At 43.0% G+C, this 23,963-nt stretch overlaps 1 protein-coding gene across 9 annotated transcripts in view; it reads right to left on the bottom strand.

Annotated features, from left to right (window-relative positions):
- EFCAB11 (EF-hand calcium binding domain 11) overlaps positions 1-23,963 on the bottom strand; it is a 74,709-nt gene that overhangs the window by 5,236 nt on the left and 45,510 nt on the right. For 2 of the 9 annotated variants that reach the window (XR_014788639.1, XR_014788631.1), the window contains 2 exons: positions 6,285-6,505; positions 5,976-6,181 (listed from right to left, as the gene is read on the bottom strand). The exons of 4 other annotated variants lie outside the window; for them this stretch is intronic. Coding sequence is in view for 1 of the 5 variants with exons in the window: in XM_084840977.1 (XP_084697103.1) it covers positions 21,398-21,534 (137 nt within the window). In the remaining 4 variants the exon portion in view is untranslated. Of the gene's footprint in view, positions 1-5,975; positions 6,506-21,313; positions 21,535-23,963 lie in introns of those variants that run through there. 3 more of the 9 variants (XR_014788638.1, XM_084840960.1, XM_084840977.1) reach the window with 2 other exon arrangements.

The raw sequence follows: 23,963 nt of genomic DNA, 5'->3' as shown, positions 1-23,963 counted from the left end.
CGAGGGAGAGGGCCTTTTCTGTGGTGGCCCCCACTCTGTGGAACTCCTTCCCTAGGGAACTCCGCCATGCCCCCTCTTTAATGAGCTTCCGCCATGCATTAAAAACGTGGTTGTTCAGGCAGGCATTTGGGGTGGGTTAGGGTATTTTAGAAAACGTTTTTATTGTAGAATTTTATTGTTTTAAACTGTTTTATTATATGTTGTACATCGCCCAGAGTGGCTGGGTGACCAGCCAGATGGGCGATTAATAAATTTAATAATCATTAATAATAATATAGTAAGCTAACATGAGTTCAGACAAATGGCTGACATCCAACATCGCTTCCTCTCTTCCCTTGTTCCTCCCTGTGCCACATTCAAAATCTGCTCTGGAATGTCCCCCAACCCTCTGGAGCAGATTTGGGGGAGGGGGGTGCACAAGGGACTGCAGAGGGAAGGAAGGATCCATTTCACCAGTGGTGTCCATTACACTGGAGAATGGGCACAGCTGAATACAGCTCAATAAATCTAATATTACTAAGAGTGCACTATGTTGTGTGCATTTTCCAGTGACCCTGTAATGAATGTGAGATTAGTTCTCAGACCAGTATATGTGAAATCCTTAACTTTTCCCATATAGCTCAGTTAATTTTGTACAAGCATCTAAAAGCGCTTGATAAACAGCTATGCATCTGAAAGTAAGATTTAGAAACAGCTTTCATCAATCATGTTAAATTCTCAATCCCCAATGTAACCATCTGGCTCTTAAAACACATAGGAATGGAGCCCTGGCAGGAATGAAAGGGCAGATGATGCATTGAGTTGCATGGAACAGTAATGGTACACCATTGAAACATGAAATTACGTGCTTCCTCCCTACTGAAATCTTTCATTGTTGCAGAGTAATAGGGCCAGACCACCCTATAAAATCTAAAATAGGTCAGTAGGGGGCAGGATAACAAGTGATACCATTCCAGTATTTCTGCCTCTATGGCATGCTATGATATCATACGAGTGGAAAAGCAACACTGCTGTCAGCTCTCGCTCTCAAGTACATTCCTTAGGGATACTGCCCTAGGGGAGCTCATCGTTAGGAGTAGAGACTGAATCAGAATAGAAAGCCAGCCTCTAGTTCCTTCATCAGTTTGCGGTCCATGGATCAAAATTGGCCATCCAGGAGACATTATTCTGTAGCATTCCCAAAGGGGGACTACGCTGTCTAATTGAACAGAGTGTTTTAGATTATCCAATTCCCCAGGATAATACTAAACAGAATGTTTGTCCTTTACCTGAGTAAAACCATTCTAATGAGAAGTCCAGACATTTTCTCAAACATTTCCACACAGTAATAATGAAACCAAACAAGCTTTCAGAACAGATCTACTCCATTGGTAGTAGGTTGTTAACTCTTACTGTGGGGCCTGATCAGGCCTCTGACATTTTCTTTCCCCAAACGAGTTTAGTTGTTAACAGGATTTTCAAAAGAACACTTAATAGAGATTATTTTAAATGCTTCAACTACTCATTTGTAGTTAAAAACCATGGCCAAAGAAAGGATGCTTTCTCGCTGCAGAAAGGGGCAAGCAAAATAATCAAGGGGCTGGAGCAACTTCCCTATGAGAAAAGGTTACAAGCTTTCTAAACATTTTAGCTTAGAAAGAAAGGGTGTAAGCAGGGACATGTCGTTGTTGTTGTTCAGTCATTCAGTCGTGTCCGACTCTTCATGACCCCATGGCCCATAGCACGCCAGGCCTTCCTGTCCTCCGCTCTTTCCCGGAGTGTGCTCAAGTTCATATTCATTGCATCGGTGATGCTATCTAGCCATCTCATCCTCTGCCGTCCCCTTCTCCTTTTGCCTTCAGTCTTTCCCAGCATCAGGGTCTTTTCCAGAGAGCTTTCTCTTCGCATTTGGTGGACAAAATATTTGAGCTTCAGCTTCAGTATCTGTCCTTCCAATGAGCACTCAGGATTGATTTCCTTTAAGATTGACTGATTTGACCTCCTTGCAGTCCAGGGGACTCGTACGAGTCTTCTCCAGCACCACAGTTCAAAAGCATCGATTCTTCGGCACTCAGCCTTCCCTATAGTCCAGCTCTCACAGCCATACATTACTACTGGGAAAACCATAGCTTTGATTAGACGGACCTTTGTCGGCAAGGTGATGTCTCTGCTTCTTACTATGCTGTCTAGGTTTGCCATAGCTTTCCTCCCCAGGAGCAAGCGTCTTTTAATTTCATGGCTACAGTCACCGTCTGTGGTGATCTTGGAGCCCAAGAAAGTAACATCTGTCACTGCTTCCATTTCTTCCCCTTCTATATGCCAGGAAATGATGGGGCCAGATGCCATGATTTTAGTTTTGTTAATGTTGAGTTTCAAACCAGCTTTTGCACTCTCCTCTTCCACCCTCAACAAGAGGCTCTTTAAATCCTCTTTGCTTTCTGCCATTAGGGTGGTATCGTCTGCATATCGGAGGTTGTTGATAATTCTCCCGGCAATCTAAATTCCGACCTGTGATTCATCCAACCCGGCGTTTCTCATGATTTACTCTGCATATAAGTTAAATAAGCAGGGTGACAATATGCAGCCTTGTCGTACTCCTTTCCCAATTTTGAACCAATCGGTTGTTCCATGTCTGGTTCTTACTGTTGCTTCTTGACCCTCATACAGGTTTCTCAGGAGACAGGTAAGGTGGTCTGGTACTCCCATCACTTTCAGAATTTGCCACAGTTTGTTGTGATCCACACAATCAAAGGCTTTAGCGTAGTCAATGAAGCAGAAATAGATGTTTTTCTGGAATTCTCTTGCTTTCTCCATGATCCAGTGAATGTTGGCGATTTGATCTCTAGTTCCTCTGCCTCTTCAAAACCCAGCTTGTATTTCCGGTAGTTCTCGGTTTGCATACTGCCGAAGCCTAGCTTGTAGGATTTTGAGCATAACCTTGCTGGCATGTGAAATGAGCGCAATTTTGCGGTAGTTTGAACACTCTTTGGCGTTGCCCTTCTTTGGAATTGGAATGTAAACTGACCTTTTCCAGTCTTGCGGCCATTGTTGAGTGTTCCAAATTTGTTGGCATATTGAGTGCAGCACTTTAACACCATCATCTTTTAGGATTTTAAATAGCTCAGCTGGAAGACTGTCATCTCTGCTAGCTTTGTTGTTACTAATGCTTCCTAAGGCCCACTTGACTTCACTCTCGAGGATGTCCGGCTCAAGTTCAGTGACCGCACTATCATGGCTATCAGGGACATTCAGATCTTTCCTGTATAGTTCTTCTGTGTATTCTTTCCACCTCTTCTTAATTTCATCTGCTTCTGTTAGGTCCCTGCCTTCTTTGTCCTTTATCATGCCCGTCTTTGCACAAAACATTCCCTTGAGATCTCCAATTTTCTTGAAGAGATCTCTAGTCTTCCCCATTGTGTTGTTTTCCTCGATTTCTTTGCATTGTTAATTTAAGAAGGCCTTCTTGTCTCTCCTTGCTATTCTCTGGAACTCTGCATTCAGTTGGATATATCTTCCCCTTTCTCCCTTGCTTTTCGCTTCCCTTCTTTCGTCAGCTACTTGTAAAGCCTCCTCAGACAGTCACTTGGCTTTCTTGCATTTCTTTTTCTTTGGGATGGATTTCGTTGCTGCCTCCTGAACAATGTTACGGACCTCCGTCCATAGTTCCTCAGGCACTATGCATGGCATGGAGAAAGTGGGTAAGGCATTTTTCTCCCTGTCTCATGGAGACAGATCCCAGAGTCAAGACTAGAACCCAGGGTCATCCAATGAAACTGAATGCTGGGGGATTCCGAAGAGACAAGACAGCAGTGCCTCTTCACACAGTCCATAGTTAAACTATGGAACTGGTTACCACAAGATGTAATGATGGCCATAAACATGGATGGCTTTAAAGGGGTTATAGACTAATTCATGAAGGATAAGGCTTGTTGTTGTTGTTGTTGTTCAGTCGTGTCCGACTCTTCGTGACCCCATGGACCATAGCACGCCAGGCCTTCCTGTCCTGCGCTCTCTCCCGGAGCGTGCTCAAGTTCATATTCATTGCATCTGTGATGCTATCTAGCCATCTCATCCTCTGCCGTCCCCTTCTCCTTTTGCCTTCAGTCTTTCCCAGCATCAGGGTCTTTTCCAGGGAGTTTTCTCTTCGCATTAGGTGGCCAAAATATTGGAGCTTCAGCTTCAGTATCTGTCCTTCCAATGAGCACTCAGGGTTGATTTCCTTTAGGATGGACTGATTTGACCTCCTTGCAGTCCAGGGCACTCGTAAGAGTCTTCTCCAGCACCACAGTTCGAAAGCATCCATTCTTCGGCGCTCAGCCTTCCTTATAGTCCAGCTCTCACAGCCATACATTACTACTGGGAAAACCATAGCTTTGATTAGACGGACCTTTGTCGGCAAGGTGATGTCTCTGCTTCTTACTATGCTGTCTAGGTTGGCCATAGCTTTCCTCCCAAGGAGCAAGTGTCTTTTAATTTCATGGCTACAGTCACCATCTGCGGTGATCTTGGAGCCCAAGAAAGTAAAATCTGTCACTGCTTCCATTTCTTCCCCTTCTATATGCCAGGAAGTGATGGGGCCAGATGACATGATCTTAGTTTTTTTAATGTTGAGTTTCAAACCAGCTTTTGCACTCTCCTCTTTCACCCTCAACAAGAGGCTCTTGAGATCCTCTTCGCTTTCTGCCATTAGGGTGGTATCGTCTGCATATCGGAGGTTGTTGATAATTCTCCCAGCAATCTTAATTCCGACCTCTGATTCATCCAACCTGGCATTTCTCATGATGTACTCTGCATATAAGTTAAATAAGCAGGGTGACAATATGCAGCCTTGTCGTACTCCTTTCCCAATTTTGAACCAATCGGTTGTTCCATGTCTGGTTCTTACTGTTGCTACTTGACCCTCGTACAGGTTTCTCAGGAGACAGGTAAGGTGGTCTGGTACTCCCATCACTTTCAGAATTTGCCACAGTTTGTTGTGATCCACACAATCAAAGGCTTTAGCGTAGTCAATGAAGCAGAAATAGACGTTTTTCTGGAATTCTCTTGCTTTCTCCATGATGCAGCGAATGTTGGCGATTTGATCTCTAGTTCCTCTGCCTGTTCGAAACCCAGCTTGTACTTCCGGTAGTTCTCGGTTCGCATACTGCTGAAGCCTAGCTTGTAGGATTTTGAGCATCACCTTGCTGGCATGTGAAATGAGCGCAATTGTGCGGTAGTTTGAACACTCTTTGGCGTTGCCCTTCTTTGGAATTGGAATGTAAACTGACCTTTTCCAGTCTTGTGGCCACTGTTGAGTGTTCCAGATTTGTTGGCATATTGAATGCAGCACTTTAACAGCATCATCTTTTAGGATTTTAAATAGCTCGGCTGGAATACTGTCATCTCCGCTAGCTTTGTTGTTACTAATGCTTCCTAAGGCCCACTTGACTTCACTCTCGAGGATGTCCGGCTCAAGTTCAGTGACCGCACTATCATGGCTATCAGGGATATTCAGATCTTTCCTGTATAGTTCTTCTGTGTATTCTTTCCACCTCTTCTTAATCTCATCTGCTTCTGTTAGGTCCCTGCCTTCTTTGTCCTTGATCATGCCCGTCTTTGCACAAAACGTTCCCTTGAGATCTCCAATTTTCTTGAAGAGATCTCTAGTCTTTCCCATTCTGTTGTTTTCCTCGATTTCTTTGCATTGTTCATTTAAGAAGGCCTTCTTGTCTCTCCTTGCTATTCTCTGGAACTCTGCATTCAGTTGGGTATATCTTCCCCTTTCTCCCTTGCTTTTTGCTTCCCTTCTTTCGTGAGCTACTTGTAAAGCCTCATCAGACAGCCACTTTGCTTTCTTGCATTTCTTTTTCTTTGGGATGGATTTCGTTGCTGCCTCCTGAACAATGTTACGGACCTCCGTCCATAGTTCCTCAGGCACTCTGTCTATCAGGTCTAATCCCTGAAATCTATTCCTCACCTCCACTGTATATTCATCAGGGATATGATTTAGGTCATACCTGAACGGTTTAGTGGTTTTCCCGACGTTCTTCAATTTAAGCCGAAATTTTGCAAGAAGCAGCTCATGATCTGAGCCACAGTCAGCTCCAGGTCTTGTTTTTACTGACTGTATGGAGCTTCTCCATCTTTGGCTGCAAAGGACATAATCAATCTGATTTCGATATTGACCATCTGGTGATGTCCATGTGTAGAGTCGCCTCTTGTGCTGTTGGAAAAGAGTGTTTGCTATGATCAGCATGTTCTCTTGGCAAAACTCTATTAGCTTTTGTCCTGCTTCATGGCTATTTGTCATGATGGCTATATATTACCTCCATTTTGGTAATATGAAGGCAGCATGCCTCTCAGTACTCGTTTCTGGGAACACTAGTGGGAGGATGCAATGGCACTGACGTCCTGCTTGTGGGTATCCCATAGGCATCTGGTTGGCCACTGTGTGAACAGAATGCTAAACCAGATCAGGCTTTCGTCTGATCCAGCAGGGCTCTTCTGAACATTAAAAGGATGGAGTTTTCAATCTATAATGGAATGCCTGAATCAAAAATAGAAGACAAACACTGTTACAGTATTGTAAGAATGCTTCAGAAGACTGGTAAATAAAAGCCACTTGTATAGATAGTTGACTAATCCATATTAAGTGATCCTGTGACTGAAAATGTAGAGTAGCAATTCTAGATCTCCTTAATGATTGGGCATCAGGTATTTATATAAAGGATAAACTAAATCAGAATGTTGATCATCTTGACTATAAATTGTTTGTAAGGTGTTCATCTGATCAAGGCCTGACATTTTTAATTTATCATCATCAAATTAAGTTAATCATGAGAAAGCATTTTAGGGCACAATCATATATGTGGGATCAGCTGGATGAGGAGCTGTAGAATGTGGTGGAAGCTGCACTATGCAGACAGAACACTAATGGGTGTGCTGAGGGCATGTACCTGACAATCTGAGTTCATTGGATCTGTGCGCATGTAGGCACAGTCCATGACTGGTGGGCACTGGTGGAGTTTCCCCAGACATGCTGGGATGTGTCTGCCATTTTTATACTGTCTGGTTGTGTGATTTCCCCTCCCTTCCTGAGCTGAGCATGCATAAGATAAAGTGGCCATTCCATCAGTGTAGTGGTGGTATACTCCCCCTGCCCCGGCACAACTGGAATACAGGATTGCTCTGTTAGGGAACAAAATGCTGTTCATTGTAAAATGGACTTCAGTTGTATTAAAATAATTTCACGCATTTATTTAAAACATAGTTGCTCTTCAGCTGATAAGGCTCCCATAACTGCTTATACAATATCAGTAAAAACAACGTATCATTAAAACCGTAAAAAAAATACATGCGGTATTTAAATAGGCTATTTAAAGAGGTGGCAATAATGGCTTTTGCCATGTTAGCTGATCCTTCTTCTCTTGCGCACAGGCAGCTGGTTGTTTATGACACAGAATATAAATGTGTGACTTTCCAAGAACATTATCTGGTATAAGTGGACAACCATCACGAAGGCAACAGGCTTCATTTTAACACACATTTGAAGTGGATGTAATAGTTACCTTTTGGATTCAGTAACTATACATGTGTAGTCTAGAATAACTGCAGACAGCATTTGTTATACATTAATGTTCTACAGGAAAAAAAAAAGTGTATATGTTGTGATGGCATTCAGCATCTGTGGCTGATCTTTTACTAGAACGGTAGAAGTAATTAGTATCACAAGTTAACTCACTGCAGAATATAAATTACCCCCTTATTAAATTAGATAATTAAAGTTTCCTGAAACTGGTTAAGCTTTCCCTCCTCTTCTGTGCTAAGGAACCTCTCTCCAGTTGGAATATTTCAAATCTCAATGTATTGTGTAAGTAGATACTCAAGAAGAATGAAGTTCACTATGCTGTGATTCCTTTGGAGTGTGTATATTATACACACTCCAAAAGTGCCACCACAATGAGCAGACATACAGCACAAGCCTACTGAATTGCAGAGCCAACCCAAAGAGCCATTAGAGTGCTCTCCATCCTTGCTGGGCTGCTGCTGAGTGGCACTGCAGCATCGTGGCCTGACCATTCACTCCAAAGTGAGGCCCTTCCACAGGAGCATCCAGCGCCATCCAGCAGCTTATTCTTTTCCAGGCCTTGGACTGAATGGCCAGATGATGTGCCCAGGAGCACCCTGGTATGAATGTGGAGCTGCAAGGGATGGGATGCTATACTGCCTGCTGTGAGGCAGCTCCGCAGGCTTCAGGTCATTCCACCATCTTTCTGTCAGGATCAGAACAAGATGAGATCTTGGAGGAGGAAGACCCCACGGCTGCCCCTGGCAGCTCCCTTCCAGGGGAGGTGGAGGATGCCAACATCCCCATCCTTAGAACACCATCTGGGAAGATCTCCCACTTGGGGAGGCCACAGATATGGGGGACCCAATGCATCCTGACAGGTCCCACCATCCAGCTCCAGAACCCCCCAAATCACCCCTCAGACCCCAGCAGCAGAGGCGGCGGTGTGTTCAAGCAGAACCCTAGAAGCATAGGAGTAATGAAGCATGAGGACCCCCATCCATGAGCCCTACTTGGGAGCAGGAATCAATAATCAACATGTGCTATGGAGTACAATCCTGTCATGCATAATTTTGATTATGTGTTCACTTTCTGTAGCGAACTAAGAAATGGCATTTTAGCTAGGGCTGCATCCAATGTTTGTTTCATTCTTCAGAGTGGAAGTATTGCTATGGAGGTAGGATTCAAAGTATTTCCGGGGTGGGTGGGGGGACACTACACCTTAATGAGAATGTTCAACCTTTTCAATTCAGTTCATGGCATTTTGCTTCCTGTATCTGCTGCTACTCCAGGATTTGTTTTTTTTCTTGGTGAGGACATCTTTCCCCAAGGATTATACCAGGCCTATTATGGATACTGTGCAGTCACAACACATTGTATTACTGAGGGAAAACTACTTAAAATGCGGGCAAGGCTTCTTGGACTGGTCACATGGTTGATCTTAGCTCAGGAATAGGCAACCTTTTCGGGTCTATGGGCAAATATGAGAATTGGGGGGGGGCATGGGCACAGCTTACACTTTTTTCAGACCTACAGGCACAGTTTCATGCCCCCTTCCAGGATTCTCACTTTTCTTGCCCCCCTCCCTTCTCACCCCCGCTGCTGCTTCTGCCTCCTGCTGCATTAATCTCTGCAGCAAGGAAGCAAATGAGTCTCCCGATCTGCTGACTTCCTGGTTCCTACCTGCTGAGCACAGCCAGGGACAGACGTGGCAGTAGAAGCGGCAGTAGGGATGAGTGGAGGGGCAACGGGAGTCTGGTGGGTGCACTTGGGAGTCCTGACGGGCACTAGGGTGCCAATCCCTGTCCTAACCTATCAGGGATCATATAACCACTATCTATAACCATTGATGATGACATCAGCGAGGACAAACAAGGCCTATCCAGGAGATATTGGTCTTAATAGGTGAAAATCTTTGTCTCCCTTCAATTAATTCCTGAAAAATGCCAAGAGGGCTGATGAAAATGTTTGCAAAAATTACCCCTCTCTTTTTTGGTTCAGCCCTAATTTTAACTAGAGGAGCTTTACATTGCCAATATGCCAGGGCAGGGGCAGCTAAATCAAACACATCTGGTTACAGACTTACAACCTCTTTTGCATGAGGTAGGTACTCCTTGGAATATAACACTAAGCCATAGTTCAGCATTATGTGCATGAACATGCTCCCCCTCCTCTTTTGACAGGGTCTGGAGGAAGAGATCAGAAGCATTTGCTTCTGTTTTCAACTAAATGTAGTGTGTTGTTATATTTTATTATTCAAACAAGCCAGGATCTTAACCCACAGTTTGAAGTTAGCTTGTTTCAATAAGCCACAGTTTGTCCTGGTTTGAATAGAAGGACAAATCTGTGGTTAGTTGAAAACAGAAGCTGGTTGATCAGTTTGCAAGTCCCAGTGGCAAATTGTGAGTAAACAAACCATGGGTTAACCTCTGGGTTGTTAAGTCCCTAAACAACTCACTGGTTCTCACGTCACACTGACAACCTCCAATTGGGCTGACTGGAGGTGGTTTACAGTAAATGGAAGCAACACACAGTCCTGCAAATCATGGGTTAAATAACCCATGATTTGCTGCCATGATGTGTGAACCGGGTCAGTGCTTCCCATCTCCTCCTTTCAGTGCATGAGCCTGAGGATCATTCATGTAGCACTAAATTATAGTTTAGCTGCATCCAAATGCAGCCAGAATATAACGTTATCATATAAATTATATTATATTCTTGGATAAGTGCAAGGATGGTCTATTGATTATTATGAGCCATGACAGAATGCAACTTCTGTGTTCAAAGTACCCCTGGATACGATATAGGCAAACGAATGGGAATGGATGGCTATTATCACACTGCCCAGCTTGTAAACCTCCCTGAGGCTTCCAGTCAGATAATGTCCTGTTTCATGGTTATAAATGGAAAATGTGGAAAATGTGTATTTGATTCTCAGAATCCTCGTACTACATGTAACATTGTTGTAAAGTTATAGTCTGCCTATTTTTGTATTATAGCACTTGCCATTTCCTGGAATGTTAGGGATGGAAGAGAAGTTTAAAAGGTCATCTAATCTATTTCCACTGCCCTTTTCCAATCAGAAGAGAAGGCTGACAAATGTGCAATCCTTTTTCCCCCCTTGCACAATGGGGATATATTTCTTCTAGCCACATTCCTACATCTCCAGCAACCTACTGATTATCCCTTTTGGACTACCTGCAGAGAATGAGGTGCTCATTCTCTGTATAATGAACACAACAATGTCATGTGTTTAATTACAGACATCTAACTGATGGCTTGTCACACTCTGGGATTACTAATGGCTTTCACTTCCCCGTGTGGTCGTAAAACAGGTGAAGCTGATTCCTGGGAAATAGAGACTGTTTCACTAATGTGTCTTTAAACTGAGAGTTACTCCAGACTTCAAGCTCTAATTTATAGAGGTACACACAAAAGCTGAATAAAGAATACAGCTTTAGATCAACAGTGACCTACAGTCAATGGGCCTTGTAAATTCTTCACCTTCCAACAATGAATGTTATTGTACAAAAACCCAAGAGATCAAAAGTTAATGGTAGTTGAAGCTCCTGTAGCACCTTCATCCATTTTAGATAATGCAGTGGTCAAATAGGCTTCTACCTAGACTATTCAAGGCCTTTTTCCACCAGTATTTCCAACACAGCTCTTTACAGAGCCATTTCTGGAGTGTAGCATAGTAGGTAAACTGTGTTGGATTTAGACTAGGGAGAACCATTTTAAAGTTTGTTTTTATTCAAAACTATTTTTCTGCTGCCTTTAAGGGTAAAACCCCCAGGGTTCAAACCCTGCTTAGCCATGAAGCTCACTGAATGATCCTGGATGATGCACATTCCCTTGCACCCTAACCTTCCTCTCAGGATTGTTGTGAGGATAAAATGGGTGGTGAAGAGAGTGATGCATCTCATCCTGAACTCTTTGGAGGATGGACAGGATTTTAAAGGGAGGGAATGAGGCTGAATGGCAGAGCACATGCTTTGCATGCAGAAGGACCCAGTTTCAATTCCAGGCATCTCCAGTTAAAAGGGATAGGCAGCAAGTGATAGAAAAGACCTTTCTCTACCTGAGGCTCTGGAAAGTCAATGCCCGTCGGAGACGACAATACTGGGACAAATAGCCTGACCTGGTATAAAGGAGCTTCCTGTAGTCCTGGAAGGACCATAGCTCAGTTGCAAAGCACATGCTTTGCATGGAAAAGGTCCCAGTTCAGTCCCTGCATATCCAGGCAGAGATGGGAAAAACTCCTGCCCGAAACCCTGGAGCAGGGGTGTTGAACCTCTTTCAGCCCAAGGGAAGAATTCAGCTTCAGAGAAATTCTCAGGGCCTTCATTCCAGCGGTGGGCGGGGCTGAAGGCAAAAGGGGCAGGGCCAAGTACCACCACCACCACTTGGCAAATTTGAACTTAAAGCTCTTATGGCCAGTTGCTACGCCTTAGGAGAGGCATTTCAACCTTTGAGAATGAGAACAAAGCTGTGCAAAAGCCAGGGAACCACCAAATGATCCGCAGTCAGGGGGAAGGGTACATGGCCATCTGGGGAACCCCTGAGGTTCAACACCCCTGCCCTGGAGCGTCACTGCCAGTCAGTCTGGACCATACTGAGCATATTGGTATAATAATGCAGCTTCCTATGAATTGGTATAGCAATCAGTATTGGCTTGTTGACATGCCTCTATCTGGGAAGTGAGAGTACAGAAACAACAGCCTCTGAATAAAGTTTGCCTCTTTCCCCATTCCTAGTGATATAGCCACAATCTTCACAAACTCCACTATATTTATATGCTAGTGAGCATATCTTTCAAGAGCACAAAGGAAGAATCAGTTGCATTGCTCTCTGCAGAGCCTAACACCCATCTAAGTGCTATATCTTGTCCAAATCAAGTACCCATATTAAGCCAGGAGCCCTGTTTCCCAAGGCACCCTTTCATGATCCTTCCTGCCCACTTCATATAGCTCAAGATTTATGTTAAGGATATACTTTACTGTCACATTTTATTTTCCGTTCCTGCTTCCCTTTCACATCTTTAATCTGTTAAAAGAGAAAACTGTTTGGAGCAGTGGCTTTCCTTTGTCTTATGCTGTTCAACACAATTACAATACAATTGTTCTGCATTGAAAGAAACTGTTTGGGACTGCTGTTAAGCAAATGACCACAACAAAAGACTATCCACATGATTATCTAAACTCTCAAGATTTCTAATCATTTCCTGTGATCTGTTGGGTAAGCAGTATGTGTTGGAAAAATGAAAAAGAGCTCCAAACCATGAATAATGCTTGGCAGACATTGGAATCTGAAAAGATTATAATGACATATAATTCCAGAGCAGAAACACTGGATTCTCTTCAACTATACTGTCAATTAGATGGCTCAGTTCCTGTGCTGAAACAGTTGAGATGTGCAAAGGGTAGTGGGAATGTGTACACAAATATAGCCCCCTCCCCCCCACCCAAAAGGGCTGTAGCTTAGTGGATGGGAGAATGCCAGCCCCACCTTCCCTTCTCAGTAGGCTTTGCTACATTTTTCTTTCTCTTGCCATCTCGTGGAAAACTTGGCTCTATCCATTTCCTCTTCCACACACTTATCCCAGCTTCCCTCTTCCCCTTTTATTGACGGCCCATCCTTGCAGTCATGTTAGCAAGATAACAATCATATGATGCAAATCTGTGTGGAACTCTAGCCTAGAAATTAGTACATCTTTGCATAATAATGAATCTGGTTTTGCTTTTTGCTTGTCCCAAACCTTGGAGAATGTCACAGTCCTCACATTCATTCTTGACCCTTTATTTTAAACCTGTTAATCATTGCAGTTTTTGTTCATTTCTTTAGTGTGAGGAGTATTGGTTGCTAATCATGCAAAAAGGTATGAAATGATAAGCATACAAATTAGTCTGAGGTGAGAAAGTAGACTGGAGTAAAGGCTGCTGTCATCACAATGGTGTTGAAGCCTCCCTAAATCAGTGAAATTCTCCACTGCTATACTGAGTTCTAGGAGGAAGTAGGGATGGGGGAGAATTTCTCCCTGAAACTTCGGGGGGCCGAGTGCCAACGTATTCGGCCCCCCGAAGTAGTTTCGGGGAGAAATTCTCCGCACCGCCCCCCCCCCCGGGATGGGACTTACCTTTCCCGAATGTCCCTCCCGGCGGCGGGTCCCGGCGGCGGTTCGGCAGGTCTTCGACAGGGGCAGAGGCAGCAGCCGGTCTTTCGCCGCCGCCATTCCAATAAAAGTAAAAAAAAAAACACGCCCCCGTGATAGGCTACGTGACAATTAACGTAGCCTATCACGGCTAGATTTGCAAAGTCAGCCGTGATAGACTACGTAAATCGTCACGTAGCCTATCACGGGTGACTTAAAAAAAAAAAGCGCGTACGCAAATGGCGGCCCCCATAGGGAGCTGCCATTCGCGTTCCTTATTTGGTCGCTGTCGTCTACGTAAAGATTTACGTAGACTACGGCGAAAATAAGGCAACGCTATTTGCTGACTTTGCAGATCTAGCCGTGATAGGCTACATTAATCGTCACGTAGCCTATCATGGGGGTGTTTTTTTGTTTTTTGTTTTACTTTTTATTTCGCGGCCGGGCGAGGCGAGGCGCTTCCTCCCTGGCCTGAATTTCGGCCGGGCGAGGAGGGAAGCCTCCCCCCCCGGCCTGAACTTCGGGGGGAGCAGCGAAGCGCCTCCCCCCCACCGCGAAGCAAGCTGCGAGACCAGGTAAGTGGCTTTCGTGCACCCCTAGGAGGAAGTCTTTCTTACTAGTACCTCTTCTGCCCATGCTAGACAAGCAGTTCAGGAGGTGGAGAACGCTACAGACAGACTTTCAAAGGAAGGGAGGAAGCAGGGGGCAAGGGTGATACTTGCAAGGTGAGGGAATCACAGAACGTAGTTTGAATACCAAGCTCAGGATTGTGGAAATCTAAAGTAAAGCAGTGTTTCAGTTAGTGGCCGAGGGAAACAGAACTAGACAAACAGATGTTTAATTAATTTCTTTATGATTGATAAGTATTGGAAAGTTATGAAATAATGCATCTCTTCTAACAAGTTTAAAAGGAGATTGCTACTGCAGGATAGCCCAACTGCCATACTGATTGAACACTTCATGCAAGAAGCTCCTGCTGGGGATGAAATGACCCACCAATTGAAGATTCAAGGATGACAGCTTCACCAGTAAACTGCCTTTTCCTCTAATAAATCAGCCAGCCCTTTCTATTTCTAATGCTTGTTCCTTTGTTGATGAGCTTCCTGCAGTGCTCTGCAGTTTAGCCAGCAACATGTGTATTAATTTCATTTCTTTAAAGACACAGAAGTTAAAAAACTAGTTAAATACTTAATAAATATAGAAGAATCATAAAGAGGATTAGTGTTGTTTTGTCAACTAAAATAGTACAAATCTGATAGGATTACTTGCAGTTAAAATCCCCATTTTGAGTGATGGAGCCCTTAAGGAAGCATTTAAGTTGTCACAATATCATCAAGATCTGTAGGTACTTACCCCCTGAAATGGAGTCTGGAGTGCTCTCCAGTTTTTTAGATGATGGGATTAAATCACAAGTTAGTTTAAAACGATGGCATGAAATATCAAAGGCAATACATGGTGTTGAAAAAAATGGAAGGATTCAAAAGCTGAGCAGGAACAGCTCCTTTTTTACTTGATGTCAGTTTCTTTTCTTTTCTTTTAGGATAGCAGTACCCAAACAATGCATTTCAGGAAAATGAACATCTGAATTCTTCTGGGTAATAAATCAAAAGAAGAAAAGCCAATGTTCACTGCCACTGAAATCTAAACTTAGACCCAACTCATGCATTACTCAAAATGTGTATTCAATATGACATTTTACATGTACACCTAAAAACACATGGGCAAATGGAACATGTTTTTAACCCCATGACATGATGAAGAGGGTTCCCCCACAACATGTACACACAGTGGTATTATACTTCTGCTTATGAGAAGTGGCTCTAAAAATCACCATTTGTTGTTTATTCGGTCAGTCGCTTCCGACTCTTCGTGACTTCATGGACCAGCCCACACCAGAGCTTCCTGTCGGCCGTCACCACCCCCAGCTCCCCCAATGTCGAGTCTGTCACCTCCAGAATATCATCCATCCATCTTGCCCTTGGTCGGCCCCTCTTCCTTTTGCCTTCCACTTTCCCTAGCATCAGCATCTTCTCCAGGGTGTTCTGTCTTCTCATGATGTGGCCAAAGTACTTCAGTTTTGCCTTTAATATCATTCCCTCAAGTGAGCAGTCTGGCTTTATTTCCTGGAGTATGGACTGGTTTGATCTCCTTGCAGTCCAAGGCACTCTCAGAATTTTTCTCCAGCACTACAGTTCAAAAGCATCTATCTTCCTTCGCTCAGCCTTCCTTATGGTCCAGCTCTCGCAGCCATAGGTTACTACGGGGAATACCATTGCTTTAACTGTGCGGACCTTTGTTGTCAGTGTGATGTCTCTGCTCTTCACTATTTTATCAAGATTTGTCATTGCTGTCCTCCCAAGAAGTAAACGTCTTCTGATTTCCTGTCTGCAGTAATCCTTGCGCCTAGAAAGACAAAGTCTGTCACTGCCTCCACGTTTTCTCCCTCTATTTGTCAGTGATCAATCAAGCTGGTTGCCATAATCTTGGTTTTTTTGAGGTTTAACTGCAACCCAGCTTTTGCACTTTCTTCTTTCACTTTCGTCATAAGGTTCCTCAGCTCCTCCTCGCTTTCAGCCATCAAAGTGGTATCATCTGCATATCGGAGATTGTTAATGTTTCTTCCAGCGATTTTAACTCCAGCCTTGGCTTCATCAAGCCCAGCACGTCGCATGATGTGTTCTGTGTACAGGTTGAATAGGTAGGGTGAGAGTATACAACCCTGCCATACTCCTTTCCCAATCTTAAACCAGTCCGTTGTTCCGTGGTCTGTTCTTACCATTGCTACTTGGTCGTTATACAGATTCCTCAGGAGGCAGACAAGATGATGTGGTATCCCCATACCACCAAAAACGTGCCACAATTTATTATGATCCACACAGTCAAAGGCTTTAGAATAGTCCATAAAACAGAAATAGATGTTTTTCTGAAACTCCCTGGCTTTCTCCATTATCCAGTGGATATTGGCCATTTGGTCTCTAGTTCCTCTGCCTTTTCTAAACCCAGCTTGTACATCTGGCAATTCTCGTTCCATGAATTGCTGGAGTCTACCTTGCAAGATCTTGAGCATTACCTTACTGGCATGTGAAATAAGTGCCACTATTCGATAGTTTGAACATTCTTTGGTGCTTCCCTTTTTTGGTATGGGGATGTAAGTTGATCTTTTCCAATCTGTTGGCCATTCTTGTGTTTTCCAAATTTGCTGGCATATGGCATGCATCACCTTGACAGCATCATCTTGCAAGATTTTAAACCGTTCAGCTGGGATACCGTCATCTCCTGCTGCCTTGTTATTAGCAATGCTTCTTAAGGCCCATTCAACCTCACTCTTCAGGATGTCTAGCTCTAGCTCACTGACCACACCATCAAATCTATCCCCAATATTATTATCCTTCCTATACAGATCTTCCGTATATTCTTGCCACCTTTTCTTGATCTCTTCTGCTTCTGTTAGGTCCTTGCCATCTTTGTTTTTGATCATACCCATTTTTGCCTGGAATTTACCTCCGATGTTTCTAATTTTCTGGAAGAGGTCTCTTGTCCTTCCTATTCTATTATCTTCTTCCACTTCTGCGCATTGCTTGTTTAAAAATAATTCCTTATCTCTTCTGGCTAACCTCTGGAATGTTGCATTTAATTGGGCATATCTCCCCCTATCACTGTTGCCTTTTGCTTTCCTTCTTTCTTGGGCTGCTTCCAGTGTCTCAGCAGACAGCCATCTTGCCTTCTTGGTTTTCTTTTTCTTTGGGACGTTTTTTGTTGCCGCCTCCTGAACAATGTTGCGAACTTCTGTCCATAGTTCTTCCGGGACCCTATCTACTAAATCTAGTCCCTTAAATCTATTCTTCACCTCCACTGCATATTCATGAGGAATATTAGTGAGTTCATATCTAACTGATCTGTAGGTCTTCCCTATTCTCTTTAGATTTTAACTATTCAAGATGTAGCTTTTTCCCTTTTTTCACACCTTTCAAAATGATTCCATGTTAGAGTTTTCTGAGTACAGCATTGATTTGGGGGAATTTGAAAATATATTCTTTATCCTCTTTTATTACAGCCTCTTCACATGTGGCCATCATTGCGATTTGTTGGCTCAGTTCACAGCAATTTCTCAAATTTACGCTATAGTCATCTGTAGGGCTGGTGAGATTGTGACATTCGTAATTATATAAATTCAGAATCTGTTGACTTTACTTTGACATGCAACAGCAACACTGTGGCTGGAATTCAAAGGTCCTGTGCATGTCAGGTGCCACGGGGCTTGAATCAGGCACTGCATTCCTCCTCCCAGTGCCAGCAGGTGCTATTGATCCCAGTGTGGCTGGATAAGGAATGTTGTGCCTATGGGTTCATGAAGCTGGACTTGGTAGCCACCTACACTTTGATTCAGGTCTGAGAAGGGGAAGCCCCATCCTGAGCTTTAGCTGATTGGTGGTGGCTGTCAAGGGGTTTCAGACAGGAGTCCCTCAGGCCTACTTGGATATGCAGGGATTGAATGTGGGGCCTCTTGCAAGCAACCTATATACTCTACCATGAGGTAAGGCCTTTCTGACTCACTGTGGCATCAAAGCAGATCAGTCAAGGGCTTATGTTATGCTTGAGAGTGAGTCGGCCACTTAGTAGTATGATGCATTAGTACTGCAAGCTCTTTGTCATTGGCTCAGATGTTCTGATGTACGAGCGAGCCTTAGGAACCGATCGATTTGGGGCTATAGGGAAACCTTTGGATTCTGAATGTAAAGGTCTATGGGCAGTTGGGCTAAATTAAGCAGGATGGCGCATATGAACATGCTGGGATTTCAAGTGACACCTCACATGTATTGAACAGTCCTGGAGACTTTAGCCGAAAGGCACACTTGCTATGTATGTGAGGATTGTTACTGGCTGTGCTGCTACCATTATAAGGGGGGATTCTTGCAGTTATCAAACAACCAAAGTTCTGGTTCTGCCATCAGTTAATTAATTTTGCAGTGGAAAGCAGTTTAAAGAGTGTCCTCATACTACAAAGCAATTGCTAAAGTAGGTAGGTGGGTGCATATTTGTACATATGCTATACCAGGGGTGGGGACCTGTGGCCCTCAAACTCCCATCAGCCCCTGCTAGCATGGCCAATGATAGGGGATAATGGGAACTGTAGTCCAACAACATCTGGAGTACTACAGGTTCTCCTTCCCTGATTCATAAGATTGCTATTCCTGAGTAGTTATTTCAGTACAAGCACTGGCAAAGAATTCCGTTAAGTGATGTCCTCTCGTGATAGCTATATGGTTCCAATTCCTGTCTTAACAAGAAAAACAAAAAACCCTATCTTGAGTCTAATTTGCATCCTATAGAACACAGCTAGCCTGCTAGTATTTGAAGTAAAAACCCTATTATTCCATTCCTAAGTGAACGAATTTCCCTACTTTATGTCTACATATATGTTGAGTGCAATTCAATTATTCCAAAACGTACTATTAAAAATAGCATAAATAAAAAAGCTTTAAGTTTCCACATAGCACATGTCCTATTAAACTGAAGTACACTTTAAGCACAAATATAACTAAGTAGAAAACTGTAAAGCGCTACAAATATATTCAGTATTAAGAGAAAGAAGTGAGCGTTCCTTAAATACTGTGTGATACCCAAGTAGAGATCAAGTCATTTCTCTGTCAAATATATAATCACTCTAATAGCGCTATCTAGTGCCACCTTAAGCTTGATTATGAGAAATGGGGCAGAAATGGTCATCATTTAATCCTCTGACATCAGCTGTTGAAGAGCTTTTCATTCCACTAAGTCTTCTAGCATGTTATGATTCAGCTAGCACAAAAGCATATTGATGAGAAAAATTATGCTTCCAGTGACATGGACTTTTCACAGTAGCAGGGCCTTCCACAAATGGGGCAATGAAGTCCACCATGTTCATTTTAACAGATGGCATTGTGGGTAAGGGGTGAGAGACACAGAGGGAATGAATGTGTAAAGTGTATGCCTCTTGACTGAATAAATGAAGTATGTTTTTGGCAGTAACACAGCAAATATCCTACAGATTTAGAGAGATGATCTGGACTACTTTGTTCTTGCACAAAAGTTTTCACAACTTATTTCTAGCACAACACTCCCAAATTAACAGAGATTAGCAATGTCTGGAATTTTGGATTAAAATCTTTAAATATTAGAAGACAAATGATAAACACAATGTGCAAGAGAGGTTGAGGTTATCAAAATTCAATCATTTGCTTATTGAGTAGCCATATTCCAACTTGCATATGTAGATATAAAGCTTGATATTAAAGATGTTAACATTAATAAAATGCATATACTTGGGCAGAAGCTCTCACCTGCTTCTTGAATTTGTTCGTTTAAATTTCAGCAACCTTTAATATTGATAAAAAATATTAATGCTAGGTTTTAAAATGGAGCGACTTATTTTACACAAAATGTAGTCCAGTTGCAAAGGACACTGCTCTTCTAAAATGTGGAGGATGCTTCTCTGCATGTTGGTTGTATCACACTGGCTGCCCAGAGTGCCAAAATGTTTATACGGGCCCATGGAATGTTTGCACCTAAGTCTATGGGGCTGCCGTGCCTGGAATACCTGTAGCATAGCATGCACTGCTATGTACCTCCCTGGGTGACAGTCCCAGGGTCCTCCAATTTCAGTGATTCATAGTAGTAACTACTCCTCTCGAAGTTGTGGCATCTCCTAATCAACGACCAGCACAGCCAATGCTGCTGCACTGGGTGGGACGGTACATCCCATTCAACATTTGTTGTTATGGTGGATCTTAGGATCAAGCTGTACAAATATATTCTATAAAATAAAATGCCATTGCTTAAAGTATTTTGCGTCACTAACAAAACCCAGCGTTTAGGAGGTCAAGATAGCATTAGACCTAAAATGGATTATTTTTAAGAATTTGTTTTCCTAGTGCATGTTATTTCCCCCACTCCTTATTGATTGGATTCATCCATCTGTTTTAAATATAAAACACACAATGGTTTCATACAGCTAGATAATATGGTATTGCTACCATAGCTGTCTTAGTAAGAACAGATGGAGCAACGGAACATTATATTCAGCATATGCAGTTGCACAAAATCTGCAGCTTTTAAAAACAGTGACATGCTCTAATGTTTATTAAGGGAAAATTGTGCCAGGCAGTTACAAACCAGAAAATTGATAGAAATTGCACTACATTAATCTACACTTCCAACATCTGTTTGAACTATTGATTAAAACCTGTCAGTTTTATTCCCAATGTTGTATAGAAAAACACACACATTTAGGCATGTTTTGCTAGATACAAAAAGGGCACAACTACTCAAGCACTTTTAAGTTCCCTTAATTTCAATGAATAGTTAGGGATGTGCTTATCTCTCCCTTTGAAATCAATGGGACTTAAAAAATGTTTTGTTTGGGCTAACCTGTGCTTGTTGTTTGGTTCAGATTTACAAAAAATCCCAGGTGTGAGATCTACCCTCTCTCCCAGCATGAAAGGGAAAAGCACTTATGTTCATGGACTACAGAAGGAGCAAAACTCCCTCTGAAGGAGGCCCTTCTTACCTTATCAGGTGAAGCTCTCAAGGGCCCCCCAAACTTGGCAGAAAGATTTTGGGGAATGATTGCTTAAAGGGAGGAAGCTTCAAAGCTACCAAATGCAGTGGAGCAGTTGCTTGCACCAGTCTGGGTACTGGCAAAGGAATTCACTTTTTTAGTGTAATAATCCTCTATGAATTAGTTAGCTATCTGTGAGCTCACTGAATGGTTCATTTTTGCTTGATGAAGTGCTTGCGTGAAAACACCTGAAAGACAGATTTCCTTCACCCAAACTGGTGGCATCTTCCAGCATGTGTAACCTCTTTTTGATTGCAGTCCCTAAATAAAGAAATGCAAGCTTTGTACCACTTATTGTGGGAGTGTTCATTTATCATTATGGGAAACTGATAAATGAAGGCACACACTTGGGTGAAAAGAGTGCCCTGCCATTTAATGTAAGCATAGAAATGTTTGAAAATATTTGTTATTAGGCTCCTTTGCAAACAGAACAATGCACACAATGTCATGAACACCAACGCATTCAAATCACTCACTCACTCACTGGCAAACAAAATTTGTTTGTTGTCTGTGCAGATCCTTATTATTAAGACAATGTTTAAAGGGGGGTGGGGACAAATGTGATACCAAGTCAAGGGCAAATGGTAGACTGCAAAATATATTTTTATACTATGCTCACATTTAAAAGCAAATATAGTGGTATATGATCTTTCAACAAGTCACAGATCACAAAGATTTTGATCACACAAAAGGGATATCACTGCTGCTGTGGTATAACTAAGCCCTGCAAAATTGGAACTGGATTGGATACAGAGCCTAATCCATCCTCTGAGCTGAAATAGCTTTTCCTTTTCCTTTATCCTTCTATGCTAACAATAATCTAGGGAAAGCAAAACAAAGAAAACAAAAGGGATTGTCGCAAGGGTCAAATCAGTGATCTATCAGGTCTAAGTATCTCATCTCTGACAGTGTTCAATAAGCAGATATGTCAGAGGAAGACTCATAGTGACTGGAACATGCTGCTTTTAGTGTAAGCTTTTTCCTAGATTGATATGTATGTAAAATAGTATGTTTATTCCTTTAATGCTTTATATTCCCAAACATCTCTCTAATCCAACTAACATTTCTGATCTGCCAGTATCTCTTGGCAAGAAATTCAATAAACCGTGCACTCTGTGTAAGAATTTCTTCTTCCCCTTAGGTGAAAGAACAAACCCTACTTTCAATTATATTGACTATTTTCTTTCTCTGTTTCCTTTACCATGCTTCTTCTCAATGAGTTTACTAATTAAATATGTCCATTATTTTCAGTTTTCCTTAGTGTAACTCTTGCATTCTCGACTACAGCACCTTTAAGAGAAGGGGCTTTTTAAGAGGGTGAAAACACACCAAAGAGGAACATCTAAAAGTGTCTTTTTCTTTTCTTTCCACCTTAACGTTGTCCTTTTTCCATTGCTGAAGACTACTAACAAGAGTCTTTTACTTAGACGTACTAAATGGCTGCCAGCTTGTATTCTGCACTGACAACAGTAAACTTAAAACTAAAATGCACATGGGTGCAATCCTATCTAGTTCATCATAGCTCATGGCTTTCTAGGTTCTCAGGTTGGTTTATTTTGTATAGACTGCCTGAGCTCCTCTAAGGGCACAATTTTTTACTGATTTATTAAATTTCGTAATCGCCCATCTGGCCGGTCACCTGGCTACTCTGGGCAATGTACAACAATACAACAGTTTTAAAACAATAAAATTCTACATTAAAATATAATATTTCTACAAATACCCTAACCCACCTCAAATGCCTGCCTGAACAACCACGTTTTTAATGCGTGGAGGAAGCTCATTAAAGAGGGGGCATGGCGGAGTTCCCTAGGGAGGGAGTTCCACAGAGTGGGGCCACCACAGAGTAGGCCCTCTCCCTCGTCCTCACCAGCCTAGCTGTCCTGGCTGATGGAACAGAGAGAAGGCCATCCGAGGCTGATCTTGTTAAGCAGCCTGTCTGGTGTTGCTGGAGGCGCTCCTTGAGATAGGCTGGGCCGGAACTATATAGGGTTTTAAAGGTCAAAACCAACACCTTGAATTTGGCCCGGAAAACAACTGGTAGCCAGTGCAACTCCTTCAGCACTGGAGTGATGTGATCTCGCTGGCAGCTGCCTTTAATCAGGTGAGCTGCCGTGCTCTGTACCAGCTGCAGCTTCCGAACTGTCTTCAAGGGTAACCCCACGTAGAGCGCATTACAGTAGTCTAGATGAAAGGAGACCAGGGCATGTACTACCGATGGGAGCAGATGGTAGGGAAGGTAGGGGCGCAGCCACCATATTAGATGGAGTTGGTACAGCGCTGCCGGCTCCAGCTGACATCTGAGCCTCCATGGACAGCTGGGAGTCTAAAAGGACCCCCAGGCTGCGGACTTGGTCTTTCAAGGGTAGCCACCATTCAACACCAGGTCAACATCCCCCAACTTCCTCTTGTCTCCCACCAAAAGTACCTCGGTCTTGTCAGGGTTCAGCTTCAGCTTATTCCTCCCCATCCAGCCACTCACTGTCTCCAGACGTTTGGACAGGGATTCTACGGCCAACCTTGGTGAAGATTTGAATGAGAGATAGAGCAGCATGTCATCCGCATATTGATGACACCGCACCCCAAACCTCCTGATGATAGCCCCCAGCGGCTTCACGTAGTTGTTAAATGGCATCAGGGAGAGGATGGAACCCTGTGGCACCCCACAAGTGAGCAGCCATAGATCAAAA

This window comes from Heloderma suspectum, chromosome 1 (genome assembly GCF_057233095.1).
Source record: "Heloderma suspectum isolate Gila_16-S chromosome 1, 16-S_ref, whole genome shotgun sequence".
NCBI classification, from domain to species: domain Eukaryota; kingdom Metazoa; phylum Chordata; class Lepidosauria; order Squamata; family Helodermatidae; genus Heloderma; species Heloderma suspectum.
Note: the sequence above shows the minus strand (reverse complement) of the source record. Positions and strands in the feature narration are given on the sequence as shown.